Consider the following 14,790-nt stretch of genomic DNA (forward strand, 5'->3'; position numbering starts at 1 on the left):
CTCGCCCCATAATCCGACCGTGCTTGTTTGGGCCAGCATCTTCGCCCTCCGCTGAACAATAAATGCACGGCACGCAGGGTGCCATGAAAATTGCAAGCAAAAATAAAGCCAAGAATATGCCAAGGTCCTTCGTCCCAGTACCAATACTGCCTGGCCGTCGCCCCCTATAGCACGGCGAACTTCGGGAGGGTCTCGGTCCAGGCCTTGCATATGTACAGCTCGGCCAGGCAGTCTTCGGCGCAAATGCATGCCAAAATGGCCATTTCTCCGATTCGGTACAGACGACCGACGACATGTCAAACGCCGATATCATTAGAGTGAGCAAAAGCCGCTTACTCCCGGTGCCAGCAATGGTCCACGACGATGTTTTTGTGCAAAAGAAAATTCTGAATCTCGGCATCCCCCGGGGTTCCGCTTGAAATTGTCTGATCTGTCTTTTACGCCCCCAATTGCTTGGACCTCAGATGCGTTCTTCATTAGTGCCCGCCCCCGTCCACTTTTGCATTGCAGCCGAGTCCTCGCGCTGAACCCGTCCATCGAGGTCTCAGCGAACGCCATCGCTGCCACTTTTTCAATATTTTTTATACATATATTCCTTTGCATTTCCCAGCATCCTGTTGGCGGCGATGTGCGAGGTAAGGGTATCTGGCTGCCCGGATAGCCAACCGAATAGCGCCAAATAAGCTTGCAGATCACGGCGAAATAGGACATCAAGTGTCCTTCCGCAGTGCTGTGAACTGTTGTCAATACGGGGCATCCCCGAGTTGAGTGGGCCTTTTTGAGGTGCAGCCATACCAGACGAAGGATGCATTTTGGCATCTCTTCAGGTCCAGCATTACTGTACACTCTCAAATGAGAGAGGTGAGCTCGGGCTGCAGCACAACATGTTTGCGATTCAGCTTGTTGCGTCGGCGCCTGCCTACAAGAAGAGTTCGATCCCTGGAAACGATTTCCGAAACCCCCGAGTCCCCGTCGCTACTGCTTTGACAATATTGCTCATGGCAGGGGTCTATTTCCAGCTCTGTAGACGCATAAGTGGCGTCCATGACAAGCTATGTGAGCTTGATGTCGCAACGGAGACGTCATGAAACTGCGCTGCCAAGCCAGATCTAACAGTCGCAATAAGGACAACTCTTCTCGCTGCTCGTCTCGCCTTACGATGTTTGAATAAATCCCCTGCTCAAGGTCTCGTGATGGCGAGGCGAAACTCTCACGTTGTACCCGCTGTCCTGCCCTCAAAAGCAGTCGAAGATCAGGCTCCACGAGTATTTCAGTTACTAATTTAATTGAAAAGTCTTTCCGCATAACTGGGGCTGTGTCAGGCGAGCGAACAGCGGTTCCCCAGTCAAGGAAGGATTGACCCAAGCGACTGCAGCAACCAAGTTGGCGACTGTCGCATACATTCCCGCTACAGCTCGGCTTTAACCTGGCCAGATGAAGAGCGACCTATTACGGCACCTGCGCGCATATCTCGTTGTTTTTCGAATACTCAAGTTCAATGCGTCCCCTATAGCTTTGCGGTTCAGTTGTACCGGCAGGCAGATAGCCGTTCATCCGAGCATAACCACGCCGAAGATGTTTCTGCATGTTTCACTTACGCAATGGAGCAGACGATCCCTACTTTGAGAGGAAAGACGACGGAAATAACGACAAAATCTTCACTCCTCAGTCTCTCGAGCCACCAGTCCGCGGCATCCACATGATTGGACACGATCCCCATCTAGTCCTCGCTACCGTCAGCATCATTTTCCAGGAGCCAATCGATTCGATGCGTATGTTCGTGGCTTGAAAAATGGCGTTTCCGGGGGTTGATTTAGATAGATAATGGCGAGCCAAGGATATTACAAGGATGTCGGGCGTGGCGAGAGGCACTGCGATGCTGCCGCTGGTTAGGGCGCACTCTGTTCAGGGACCAGCTGAGACGAGGGCTTGCGACTATTGCCGTGACTGGATCACCTTGGTCTAGCGTCAGATTCCGATTATCATATCAGAGAGGATAGGCTCGCTAAACATCGACATCCAAGGCAGGCTTGCAGAAAAAATTAACCCAAAGCAACGCGCAACGCGAGATGGTCTGCAAAGGCACGTTCCGAAGTGCGCTCGGAGGCGTTCGCAGGGTGAGCTAGCCAGCAAGCATTCCGCATTCCGACTTATTCATTTTTTATGGAAAAGTACATCATTGGCCCCGTTGATATGCTGTTTCATTTACATGTTATCAATATACGCAGGCAAGATGCAGGGTTTCGAGTCTCGCTTGCATGGCAGATGCTGTCGGGTAGGGCGCAAATGTGATGCATCGCCTCGCTGCATCCGGCAATGCAGAGCAACGCCATCCGTCGGCTTTATCCTTGTGCCCAATTAGCTTTGAAGAGGCATGTTTATTTTGGAAACATGAACAATTTCTTCCTTCCGCACGGCAACGTCTGCCGTGCGGGAAGCAGGGGGGGGGCCTCCGGTCGTCCATATGACACAAGTGGAAGCGAGCTTTCAGCAACCGTTCCCAGCGGCACTGCGAGGGGTTTCACTTTGTGGCTTTGCCTTTACGTCACGTTCCATAGATACTGGGGACGTGAAATTTTTCAGCCTCAGAGGGCCGGAGTCCTCACCATTCCTGGCTCCTTTTCCTTTCACAGAGGTTCCCAAACAAACCTGCCTCTTTGGGATCTTCTACACGCCCCCTCCCCGAAACCCCCGATCCTCCTGTTTCCGCCTGCTGCCGTGTTTTGCCAATCTGGTCCGATTCAAGGTTTTGCTGTTGCTCTGACGGTGGCGCCCCTTCGCTGAACAATCGAATAAAGTCAAGCCCCGTGGCGCCTTACCCAGGCTGGTCTAATTCTACAGCGCGACGAGAGCCGAAGAAGGGGGTGTGAGCGAATTGTGCGCCGGATTGGAGATCAAGAGATAAAGAAGAAGCAATCCATTCGATGCCGAAACTTGGAGATTTGGTATCGCCCAACTTGCTCCGCATACGACTGGAATCAATCTCTTGCCCACCCAGCGGGCGCTGAAGGGGTCCTCTCCTCCGCGCACTATCAGTACCATCTGGGAAAATCCCTGGCTGGTCCGCTGCGGCATCCGCTCGGTCGGCGGCCCCTCTATTCTCGTTCTGTTTGTCTGATCCGCCCATCACGGGTATCCCACCTGGTGTTTGTCGATTTCTTCAGGAACTGTCTCGGAGCCGATGGGCGGATATTCGGGGCCACGGAAAGGTTTTCGATATTGTGGCGTGGTTCGCCGGTGATGGGCAATGACGATGGCGCCCGGCAGTGGCCCGGCAAACAAGGCAAACGATCAGGGATTCCGAGGCTGAGTTTAGCAAAACTCCATCTCCGGGTGACGTGCCCGAGAACGAAAGCCAAAGTTGCGATCACAAGCTGCACTCCCCCTACATTATTCCCCTCGCAAATCCGAGCTTCCTACACAGGACATAAACTTGTCCACTCGACGAGTTTGACTTCAATATTTTCACCGGGAACCGTTGCTGTACCACCGTACGCGGCCAGAGCCATTTTTCTGGTCCCTTCACGCGCAGTAGTTTCGCATTAGTGGCCCGGCATATGAGCGCGACACGTACACCCCCCTCCCCGCACACTGGGCCTTTCGTTCTTCGCCTTCGTCGGCGTACCCTGTCGCACTTGCATCTAAGTGAAAATTGGAGCCGGGAGCACATGCCTCGAAGGGGATCGACCGGCCGCCATAATAAGCACTGCGAGCAAATGTTAAAAAAAAAGCCAAACAGAACCGTCGCCTTGCCCACAACGGAGCGTCCAAAGTCCGGCGCACACTAACCACTTAACGAACTGCTACTCAAATCCTGCCGATCTCTTTGTATATGGTGAGCAAAATATCCATATCAGCAACCCTTGCGAGAGAAAAAAAGTGTCCGAGATTGGAAGGCGTAATTCTTTATAATATGATTATTCAACATCACTGTACTGGCCACCGTTTATGCGGAGAATAAGAAGAAATGAGCAGGTATGAGGAAAAATCACAAAATCAATGCAAATGTAGCTATTGAGGCACACCATCGTTAAAGTGCCCCAGCTGAGCAACCGTCGGCGGGGGCTTATCCCGGCTCTGGCGCCTTCACGGCTACGTTTCCGGTGAGGCTGAACATGCTTCAAATTATCTGTTTGAAGCCCCAGAGCTCTTGGGATCAATTTCTCACTCGCATCAAACTCCGAAAGACCTCGACTGTCTCCAAGTAGGAATGTGTCATCATATTTAGAGTTGTCAATTCTGGCGCTACTTCTGCAATTGTGCTCTGGAGGTCGTATAGCGCTGGCACGTGTCGTACTGCGTATATAGTGCAATGGGAGCGAGCTACTTTTCTGTCCACTTTCCTACTTTGCTCTCTCTCTATTGGCGTCGTGTTTTGTCTCCTTTCAGAGTTAGTGTTTATGCGCTATTTCGCCAGCGGTGGTATCATTCTTGGTGCTGACGGCTTTCCCTCTCTTTCTTCGTATATTAGCGGGCGACAACCGGCTTACATGCTGCCCTAGGGTACCCGGCCAATGCATGTGGAAATCTCTGCGAGCACGCAGGGCAAGGGGGAGGATGCACCAATCAGGACGGCTCGCATTGCCTGCCCTGTAGCCTGGCGTGAGCCGAGACAAATAGTGCCAAGTGGCAGGCAAAAGGCAAGCACCTGATTGTCAAGAAGATGCTGATATGTGCCCCGAAGAGCGAGGTTAGCTCTGTAGATCATGGCCCGGCCGGCCGTGTGTCACCGCCATCGATGCCCTTGTTCGTCTTGTGGTTTCGCCCAATTGGCCGGCCGTGGCCGGGAACAAACGAACGGGCTGCACCGCGGCGTGTGATGTGCGGAATGGACGGAGGTTCCGCGGTGGGCATTCGTGATTTGTGCGAGGTTCTCGCATTTCGGGAGCTTGCATCGACTGGCTATCGCAGCGCATTCGGGTCCCCCCTCCTTCGCCGATGTGGCTTGACAAGGTTGTTAGGCAGGCCATAATGTAGAGCAAAATGAACCCATGCGGGTGAAAAAAAGACCAGAGTGATGCAAGTCACTCAAACGTGATAGTATGTATATCCCTCTGAGCACCACGAATGCTACGGAGCTTCAAGTGCTACTATGAGCTGTGTTGGGATACATGGGATGGATCAGATAAGTGACCAATAAAGGTAAATTAAAGAGAACAAAGAAAAATAGAGCTAGTTATGCGCCTTGTTGTCGTTATCCTGCCTGAGCGGCATCTTATTCTGTTATCCACATGCCACGCAACAGGGGCGTGTTGGTGTCATCAATGGCTTTGCACCCCCCATTATCCGTCTGCCTTTCTTTCCGTTTCGTAGGGTGACTACAGAGTAGCTTGGAGACATCTGCGACTCCGAGCCACGGGTTTCGAGCATGTAAGAAATTTACACTGCGCAAGGGCCGAAACCAAGCTTCCATGCCAAGCATTTGTAAAGCTTAAACAATTAATTAACCTAGACAAAAGAAGAAGAAAAGAAATCTTAGAAGAGCCTCAGCCACGCCCCTGCCCCCCATGGGCCCTTTTAGTTAGTGGTCTTCGTGAAACTCGTGCAATCCCGATCCTACCACTGTTCTATCTGCGCCGCGGGGCAGCTTGACGCTGGCCTTGGCGTTGGGCGGCAACGACAGCTTTAGATGAAAGCCCGCAGCATCTACCCACCAGCTTGATTTAATCTCGCCGTACGGGCTCACGAGGCGAGCGTCGGCGCTGGTGATGCCTCCGCCTGGGACGGGCTCCACGGCAACCACCTTCCACCCAGGCTCTGCCGGCGCCAGGCCGCCGACGGTGGCATGGATCCAGTCCGCCACGGCGCCAAAGGCGTAGTGGTTGAAGCTCGTCATGGTGCCCGTGTTGATGGTGCCGTCGGGCAGCATGCTGTCCCAGCGCTCCCACGTCGTGGTGCCGTTCATGACCACCTGGTAGAGCCACGACGGCACTTTTGTCTGGAGGAGCATGCTGTAAAAGTCGTCGGTGGCGCCCGCGCCCTGCAGCGCGGGCCCCAGTGCGGGCGTGCCAGCGAAGCCTGTGCCGACGAGGTAATCATTCTCTGCGACGATCTGCTGGAGTGTGGCTGCCGCTGCAGCACGGTTCCCGCCGCCGCCGCCAGAAGTGGCAGGAGCAGTATTATTACTACCACTCGTAGACGCGTCGTCGTCGTCGTCACTACTAGCAGGCAGCAGGTCAAAGTGCAGAGCCAGAGCATACGCCGTCTGCGTCCGGTTGGCCATGCTGCTGCCATTTGTAATCCAGGCCGCAGCGAACTGCTTGCGGAGCGCGCTGTGCTGCGCGCGGTAGCTCTTCTCGGTCGCGGCGTCGCCCAGCACGCCGGACATGTTGGCCAGCAGCTCAGTCATTCGGATGAGATAAGCATCAGCAACCAGTGCCTTGGCCGTCGTGGCCGCACCGGGGTCTTCGGGCGGCGCCTTGGGGTCGAGCCAGTCGCCAAACTGAAACGCGTCTCGTTTCCAGAGCCCAGCCTCGTTGCGAGGAAGCCCCCTATCGATCCAGGCTTGACCTTGCGGAAACTGCTCTGCCAGCATGCCCACGTCGCCGTAGAACCGAAAGAGATCCCAGGGACCGCCGACGGCCACATCTGACCACACTGCGGCGCCAGGATCATCGCTGTCGGGTGGGACGGTCGGCACGAAGAACGGCACTTTCATCGAATTCCCTCGCTTCATCTCGGACCACATGTCACGGTGCCAGCCCCTCCAGAAGCCACCAGTATTGTAGAGAAAGTTGGCCGTCGGCCCAAAGGCATGTGCGTCGCCGGTCCACCCGAGCCTCTCGTCGCGCTGTGGGCAGTCCGTTGATATGGAGAGAAAGTTGCCCTTTGTCGACCACATTACGTTGGAGTGGAACTTGTTGAGCAGCGCATTGGAGCATTGAAACCATCCCGTCTGCTCCAGGTCGCTGTGTACAACGATGGCTTTGACAGCCTTTGCATCGAGTGGCGTTTCTTCTGGCCACCCGTCAATTTGAGCATAGCGAAAGCCGTGGAAGGTAAAGCTGGGCTCCCAAGTTTGAGGACCGTTTCCGTGAAGAATCACAGTATCTGTGGCTTTGGCAGTACGCAGCGGACCAAGGGCGAGTTCTCCCTTCTCAAGCACTTCTGCGTGGTGCAGAGTAATGTTCGTGCCAGCAGGTCCTTCCACATTCAGGTGCAGCCATCCGACCAGATTCTGACCAAAGTCGATGAGGGTTTTACCAGACGGCGATTTGAAGACCTTTTCTAGCTGCCTTTCTTCGACTTTTCGGACCGGAGGACCATCAGGAGACATGAGCTGTCCTTTGACTGGCGGCAGACTCTTGACTCCGACCCATTTGCTGCTGCTTGTACTATTGAAGGAGGGTTCATTCCATCCAGCAATGTCTGCTTCCAGTCGAGAATCGTAGGTTTCGCCGTCATAGATTTCCGATGACAGAATAGGTCCTGTGTTTGCTGACCAGGAATCATCCGTGGGTATTGACGTCGTCTTTCCGTCCTTGGTAGTAACAGTCAATAGGACTTGCAGCCCAAGATTGTTGCCCCAAAAGTTGCGACCGGCGAAAGCAATACGACCCATGAACCAACCCTCGCCGACAGTGACGCCGATCGCATTTTGTCCCTTCCTGATACTGTTTGTCACGTCGTATGTGTCATAGACGTGCCGATTGTTGTACGACTGCCACCCAGGAGCGAGAACAGCATCTCCGACGCGATGACCATTGATATATGCTTCATACAGACCGAGCGCGGTGATGTAGAGTCTAGCAGACTTGACGTCAGCGGCGGCCGGGAATTCCTTTCGAAAATATATCGGTTGCTTCGGGGCATTGATGTCATAATCGCGGTCTGCGGCAATTGGTACAGCACCAGACCAATCTTCTGGCTTCAAAAGACCTGTTTCGGCTGCAACCCAATCGGACCATGGTGTCGATGGCTGGCCAGCAGCGTGGGCGCGAACTCTGACTCTGGCCGCATCGACAGACCCAAGAGGCTTGTCCGGCCAAGGAACGAAGATGGAGTCGGACGACTTAGTCGAATATTGGGTTGTTTTCCCAAGTCTGGATACTTCGAGGTCATAGCTCGACTGTTCCCAGTTGGAAGCATTTCCAGCGAATCTCCAAGAGATGCGGGGTTCCGATTCGCCAATTCCCAGCGCCTCGCGATGATGCTCAAAAGATAGCTGCGCGATAGAAACGGCCATCATGAGATGATACAAATTATAGGAACTAATGACCAATTGTTATATCATCTCTAATCTACGTTTCACAGGCTGTTAGACCGCTGCTATTTATTGTCATTAGCATTCGGCGGCTTTGCCACTCCGGGTTATTTGGTCGCGCTCGCCTCGGGCCACTTTGGGCCGGGCACAAGAGCAGGGGCAGAGAGCATGATCATGCTGCTTACTTGGGCTATATCAGGTATATTAGGCCAAGGGTTGCATCGCTGTATCGAAAAGAAATAGCTGCGTCGCTAGGCAGCCTTAGTATCGCGGTCACGCACCACTACTTCGTAGCGTAAAGCTGCTTCCTGCAAGCCCCGCACTCTCGGGTCATTGCATCACGAGATACAGAGAATACAGGCGTAACCATATGATAGCAAGGAAGATTTCTCGGCATATGGATTGTCTACCATCGCGCGTATGTGACGCAACGTTGTGCCAATATATTGTTAGTTTACTATGCATCTGCTCCAGCCTTTGATCTCCTGGTTCTTCGATTCCATTGATTGAGACGCCGGAGAAAAAGCTGAAGCTTTGATTCGCCACATGCTATGCGTCGACACTACAAAATTGTAAAGCAGAACAAAGGCCAACAGTTGGCATATCCAGTTCTATCAAATACTGTGCCAGGTATATATTCGTAAGATGTTATTGCCCAATCAGGTAGTAAATAAAAAAGCGTGTGACGGCACATGGCAGCACATTGGACCACATTACCTTGCACGATGCTTTCTTGTATTTTCTGATTTCGTTTTGTCGCGGCGCCGATGGCTTTCTTGCTTTGCGTATATAAGTCCGCAGACGTTGCAGAGCGTTCCCGGACCTTGAGGCCCAGGGCGCCACTCTGGGCTGTTGACCTCACCACATTGATGACAAGAAATGTCGGTGCTTAGATGCTTCTCAAGGTCAGTATGCCAGATGTTGCTACTAAGGGCCAGTTGCGTGTATACTCACTCGGAAATGCGAATGCTGGGCGGTCGAGCCTGCGCCGTTGCCGTCGGCTCCAGAGCGTCTTCTCTGGTGGATTTTTATATGATGGCTCTCGCCGGCGCCGGGGGACTTCTGTCCACCATGGCTTGCGTGGCCAGGCGACTTGGCCTTGCCATGCCGCTGGCGCCCATCATCGTTGTGCGATTCGGCCGGGTTGGAGTCGTGGACAAGGGCGGAGCGGCCGCCGACGTTGTCTCGAAAGAGGTACAGATCCTGAGCTGTACGTCGAATCTATAGCATACACGCGAAATGTACACAGAATCAGTCACATGAAGATCGTGCGATGGCAAGTTCGCTCTGTTGTGTGGGTTGGCTTTACCGGTTGCAAAGTTTCGCCAAGCTTGAGTCGGCTGACTGAAGGTCTGTACTGCTCGGGCCGCTTTTGCGGCGAGCTCAGCGAGTGTGTATCGTCTCCCTCCCGCGTCATGTGTAGACGAAGCAGATGATGACTATTGAGGTTCGAAGAAGTCGCTGACCGCAGACGCTAGACGCGATGCAGATGACGCAGACATGAACAATGAAGGTGCGCCGTCGTATACTGTGCTATCTCTGTAGGAGACAAGAATCGGCATCACGATGCAATAGCCTCGTCTATTGATAGAGTTGGGCGACGGACGTTCTATGGCGTCTGCACAACGGCTTGCTGGCGTTTGCTTCGTACCCAGCGAGAAGGCTTAGTGCGGTAGGGGGACCGGCTCTCGGCTGTATCTGGGGGATGATGGCGATCCCAAGATGAGCCGTTCTTGGTATGCGATGAGCAAGGCAACGCCAACGGTATATCGAGATGGAAAAGAACGCATCACAGCGGCCAAAATGCCTCTGCAGGATAAGCCGGCTTTCAAGATGTTGGCAAGGCCCAGGGCTTTGTGCAGGGAGGGAGGAAAGGCTCCGAGCGAGGCGGGCCAAGGACCCTGAACTGGTTGTTCTGTGGGGCAGTTTAGCGGGGGAGGTCCCCTAATATTGGACGAGCTGAGCCAATGTGTGGCCGGCGCCTTGATTTCCCTTTGACCTGCACACCACCTTCATCACTAGCGCATCCCAGAGCACACGGCATTTAGCCTCGACATGATTAATTTTATCAATTTCATTAAGCGATGACTATCAGGAATCTACATGATACAAAAATGCAATTTTCCGGCCAAGTAACAAGCGAAGGCGCCCGCCTCTCAGCCTCCCTCTACACGCAAACGACCCTCCTAAACCGCGCTAGAGTGCTTCGCTCCAGACACTTGTGTGTTGCTCTTTGACAACGTGTCACCCGTGTCTTTGCGCGAAAAGGACGCCCATGTCTTAAAACTCGACATGGACATGGTCTTGCGAAACTTGACTCCTGACTCATCAGGCCCTCCCTGGCCCCAAGCCCCGCGCTGGACGGCACGATCTTGGAGCAGCCCGAAGTGGCGTTTCGTACACTTCCAGCCCTCGATACCAGCTACAAAAACTAGCGTGAAGCCGACCGCCAACGCCCATTCCCAGGAAATCGGCGCGTGTTTGAAGAACTTGGTGTTCAGCTCAGGGATGTACACGACAGGAATGACCGACAGTGCACCAATGATGACGGACCAGAAAAGGAAACGGTTGCTGTAGACGTCCTTGAAGAAGGGGAACTTGCTGTCATCGTCAGGGTTGAGTCGGAACATGGACCGGCGAAGGCTCTTGAACTCCCAAGCGGAGATGAGAATCAGCCAGGTAAGCTCCGCAAATGTCGCAGCACGAGCTCGGAAGACAGGCTCGCAGGCTTCTGTGTACTTCGTGTTGCAGTTCGAACCAAGGTCGCCACCATATCGGCCGTACATGATGATTACAAATGTGCACATGGTGCACGCACCCATCATGATGCCATAGATGACCATGTCGACAATGACCTGGTTGGTGAAGACACCGCGGCGCTTGTCCTGCGGAGGTTTGCGCATGACATCCTGGGCAGCCGGTTCACGACCGAGACCAAAGGCGGGGAACGATGAAGTTACCATGTTGATCCAGATAATGTGCAGAGGGGAAATGGGAAAGACCGAGAAGCCATCCTTGTCGACAAATCCAAGGCCGGCAACAAGGAGAATGACCTCACCGACGTTGGATGTGAGCAAGTGCAGAATAAACTTTTGGATATTGTCAAACATGCGACGGCCTTCGCGAACGGCCGAGACAATAGAGTTGAACTTGTCATCAGTCAGCACAATCTTGGAAGCCGACTTGGCGACGTCGGAGCCGGAACCCATGGCGATGCCAACATCAGCACGCGACAGTGAAGGGGCATCGTTGACGCCGTCACCTGTCATGGCCATGAAGGCACCACGGCGACGCAGAGCCTCGATCATGCGAGTCTTGGTGTCTGGGGCACAGCGAGCGATAACCAGAGGAAGCTCCTCGAGTGCGTCAATTTCGGCATCCGACATCTTATCAAAGTCGGTCGCCTTTTGCACAATGGAAGTAGCAACCTTGTCGGGCAAGACACCGAGGTTCTTGGGGATGATGCCGACTTCCTTGGCAATGGCCTTGGCAGTTTCGGGGTGGTCACCAGTGAGCATATGTACCTTGATACCGGCCTGAGAACACTCGCCAATGGAAGCCTTGGTCTCGCGACGAGGGGGATCATAGATACCAGCAAGGCCAAGCAGAGTGAGATTCTGCTCCACTTCACCACGGAGCTGCTCATCTTCGGCAGGACTGGACGACTGCTTTGCGGTAAACTTTCCATCCCATGCGCGGTACGCAATAGCAAGAACACGCTGGCCTTGGGAGGCGAGGCTGTTCATTTGCTCGAGGACGGACTCCTTGAGTTCGTCGGTGACGGGCTGCTGGTCAGCGCCAGTGCCAACATGTGAGCAAAGATCCAGAACGCGCTCGACGGCTCCTTTTGTAAACACGAGGCTGTTGGAGGGCTCAACAATGGACTCATTCTCGCCGTCGGGCGCATCATATATGACGGACATGCGCTTGATGGAACTGTCAAAGGGGAACTCGGCAAGCTGCTTCCAGCCCTTGCCCTCCAGTGATTTCTTTCCGAGGCTAAAGCGATGGGCAAACACCTGAAGGGCAATCTCGGTGGGCTCACCCGTCGTTTGCCACTTTTCTTCCTCCTTGTCGAAGCGAACGGTAGCCAGGTTGCACAGAGATGAGGAGAGTAAGAATGCCTTGAGCTCATCCGTCATTTCGACAGGCGACTCGGCTGGGGCAGGGTCAGTCTCGTTCTTGGGGTTAAGTTTCTCGTCGGGAACATCAAATTTGAGAACAGCAGCACTGCGCTCGTGATCGTAGTCTCGCTTAGGAGCCTCGGTGGCAGGCTCGTCCTTGTTGAGAGCGTATGTGACACGACCCTTGGTCGGGTCATTGGGGTTCTGCGAATCGTGGACAGTGTAGATGTGGCTGCTGGGAATCCAGGCCTTGCGGACAATCATAGCACCCTCCGTAAGGGTACCAGTCTTGTCAGAGCAAATGTTGGTGACACCACCTAGAGCTTCTAGAGCAGAGAGGTCACGAACGACGACGTTGGCCTTGCGCATGACGGTAACAGCGACGACCATGGTGATTGTAAGTACGCTGCAGAAATTTGTTAGTAAGATGTCTCACGAAAAATAGCGGGCACGACTGCACTTACGCGACAAGAGATTCGGGAATGATGGCAATACCAAGAGAAATTGCGTAAATGACGACTTCGTTGCGCAGGTTGAAGTGGTTGACGCCAAAGACGACCATGGCGAGGATAATGGCACAGCCAAAGAGAATGTAGGCAAGAGCTGAAAGCTTTCGCTGGAGAGGAGTACCCTCGGTCAAGCCCAAGAACTTGCCAAAAACATCGTAGGTGCGCTTAGCCAGGCCAACAACAGGCTGGCGCTTGCCATACTTGCGCCAGTTCATGGAGCGGCCGGCCTTGCGCTGCTTTTTGGAGGTGGAGGCGGCAATCTTGCCGACCTCGGTGGACATGCCAGTAGCCGTGACGATGCCACGACCGCGGCCCTTTCGGACGACGGTGGTGGCGTAGGCCATGTTGACACGATCACCGATGCCAACCTCCTGCTCAGAGGTGGCTAGCTTTTCGGATCCGGGGTTGGTGACATTGTTCTCGACAATCTTCTCGACGGGGATCGATTCGCCGGTGAGCTGGCCCTCTTCACAGGCCAAATTCATGGCTTCAAAGAGGCGGAGATCGGCGGGTACGGTGTCGCCCATTTTGAGGAAGATGATGTCGCCAGGTACGACGTCGGGGCTGAGAAGAGGGGGTTAGCATTAAAGAGCTCGTGCTGTTTCACGGCGTGGGTACATACTTGGAAATGACCTGAGTCTTGCCATCGCGGAGAACCATGGCACTGGGGGAGGAAAGGGCGCGAAGAGCATCCATGCGCTTTTCGGCGCGGTACTCCTGCCAGAAACCGATGGTGACGTTGAGGACAATGACAAAAGCAAGAACACCGCCCTCAATATAATCTCCGATGCCAAAGCTAAGACCCATGGCAAAGGTAAGGACCTATTGCGCAAATATTAGCATCTTGTGTTGGGAGTCTTGCCGAAAGAAGCAGGCAGAAAGAAAAAAAAAAGACTTACAATAATCATGGCGTTGAGGATCTGCTTGGTCAGGATCTTGTACCAGGCGATGCCGTCGCCAACGTCGAGCTCATTTTTGGGATATTTTTCTTGCATCTGGGCGACCTGCGCCGAGGTGAGGCCCTTGTCGACATCGGTGGAGAGGGCGTCGGCCGTCTCGACGACGGAGAGCAGGAAGGGGTGCTTGGGGAACTCAGCCATTGTCGCAGGTCGGGGCAAAGACGACGACGGCGTTGTTGGTGTCGGTGGAACCGCGCTGCTCGGAGGGAGGGCAAAGGCTGATGAAGGCGCGAAGGTGATGCATAAGCGATCTGTTGGGTGGGAAAGCTGTAGTTCCCTGCTAGTGGTCAAAACGACAAAAGACGAAGCCCTTTGCGACAAAGGACGTCTCTTGCACGTAGAGTTGATATCTTGGTAGTGGATTGGCCCTTGGGAAGGAAAGGGTTGCTGTATTTCCCAAGTTTGGTAGGTAAGAAGCTGTCAAACCGTTGAATATAGAATGAATCTAGTTTTGAATGAACAACGTCAACGGGAAAAGGCGGGGGGGTAGCAGGTACTATAAGTACTTGTTCCGAAAACATCAACATGCAGATTTCCCACCCCAAGATGCCCTTGCAGCCAACGCCCACAGCGGACTGCTCTCCCCCAAGATAAGGTTTTGACGTAGGTTGGCCCCAAAGCCGAGAGCGCTGCCCCACCCCACGTCCGCCGGAGCTGGCAACATGGGGGTTCTTCGGCTTGGCGGCGCCGGGGGGCCCACATTGGCGGCGCCGCAAACATTGGCCCGGCGAAAGCGCTGCAAGCCAACCACCAACCAGCCTGCCAGTGCACGCTCTCCGACTCAACAGCGCTAGACAGGGTGCTGCGGACGGCCGACTGCTGTGGTCGTCGGTCTTTATCTTTACAACTCGGTCTACGCCGAACTATGCGGGGATGCAAACAAGGCGCAGCAAACGATAGATCTCTATCCATCTTTGCACGTGGCGATGGTTATGTGCCCAGTGTGGCAAGATGGGCGGCGCGACACGAGCCCCGTTGGCAGACTGATGCTTGCA

General features: G+C 54.1%; 3 protein-coding genes across 5 annotated transcripts; all 3 read right to left on the minus strand.

Annotated features, from left to right (window-relative positions):
• Positions 1-5,521: 5,521 nt before the first annotated feature.
• Positions 5,522-8,188, minus strand: LMH87_003461 (uncharacterized protein; the record flags this gene model as incomplete). Of its 3 annotated transcripts, XM_056193337.1 has the most annotated exons (2): positions 6,690-6,779; positions 6,845-8,188. In XM_056193337.1, 2 exons carry the CDS (start codon positions 8,186-8,188, stop codon positions 6,690-6,692), a joined length of 1,434 nt encoding a protein of 477 aa, XP_056048252.1. The 3 variants fall into 3 exon arrangements, with proteins under 3 accessions (XP_056048251.1, XP_056048250.1, XP_056048252.1); XM_056193339.1 differs by having other exon boundaries at positions 5,522-8,188; XM_056193338.1 differs by having other exon boundaries at positions 5,522-8,185.
• Positions 8,189-8,817: 629 nt separating this feature from the next.
• On the minus strand, positions 8,818-9,620 carry LMH87_003462 (uncharacterized protein; the record flags this gene model as incomplete). Its single annotated transcript, XM_056193352.1, has 4 exons — positions 8,818-8,824; positions 8,921-9,099; positions 9,158-9,424; positions 9,513-9,620. The coding sequence occupies 4 exons, from the start codon at positions 9,618-9,620 to the stop codon at positions 8,818-8,820; spliced, it is 561 nt and encodes a 186-aa protein (XP_056048253.1).
• A 769-nt stretch (positions 9,621-10,389) lies between these two features.
• On the minus strand, positions 10,390-13,936 carry LMH87_003463 (uncharacterized protein; the record flags this gene model as incomplete). The annotated part of the gene is made up of 4 exons (XM_056193363.1): positions 10,390-12,733; positions 12,792-13,400; positions 13,459-13,658; positions 13,736-13,936. 4 exons carry the CDS (start codon positions 13,934-13,936, stop codon positions 10,390-10,392), a joined length of 3,354 nt encoding a protein of 1,117 aa, XP_056048254.1.
• Positions 13,937-14,790: the final 854 nt, after the last annotated feature.

Source organism: Akanthomyces muscarius, chromosome 2 (assembly GCF_028009165.1).
Source record: "Akanthomyces muscarius strain Ve6 chromosome 2, whole genome shotgun sequence".
Lineage (NCBI taxonomy): Eukaryota > Fungi > Ascomycota > Sordariomycetes > Hypocreales > Cordycipitaceae > Akanthomyces > Akanthomyces muscarius.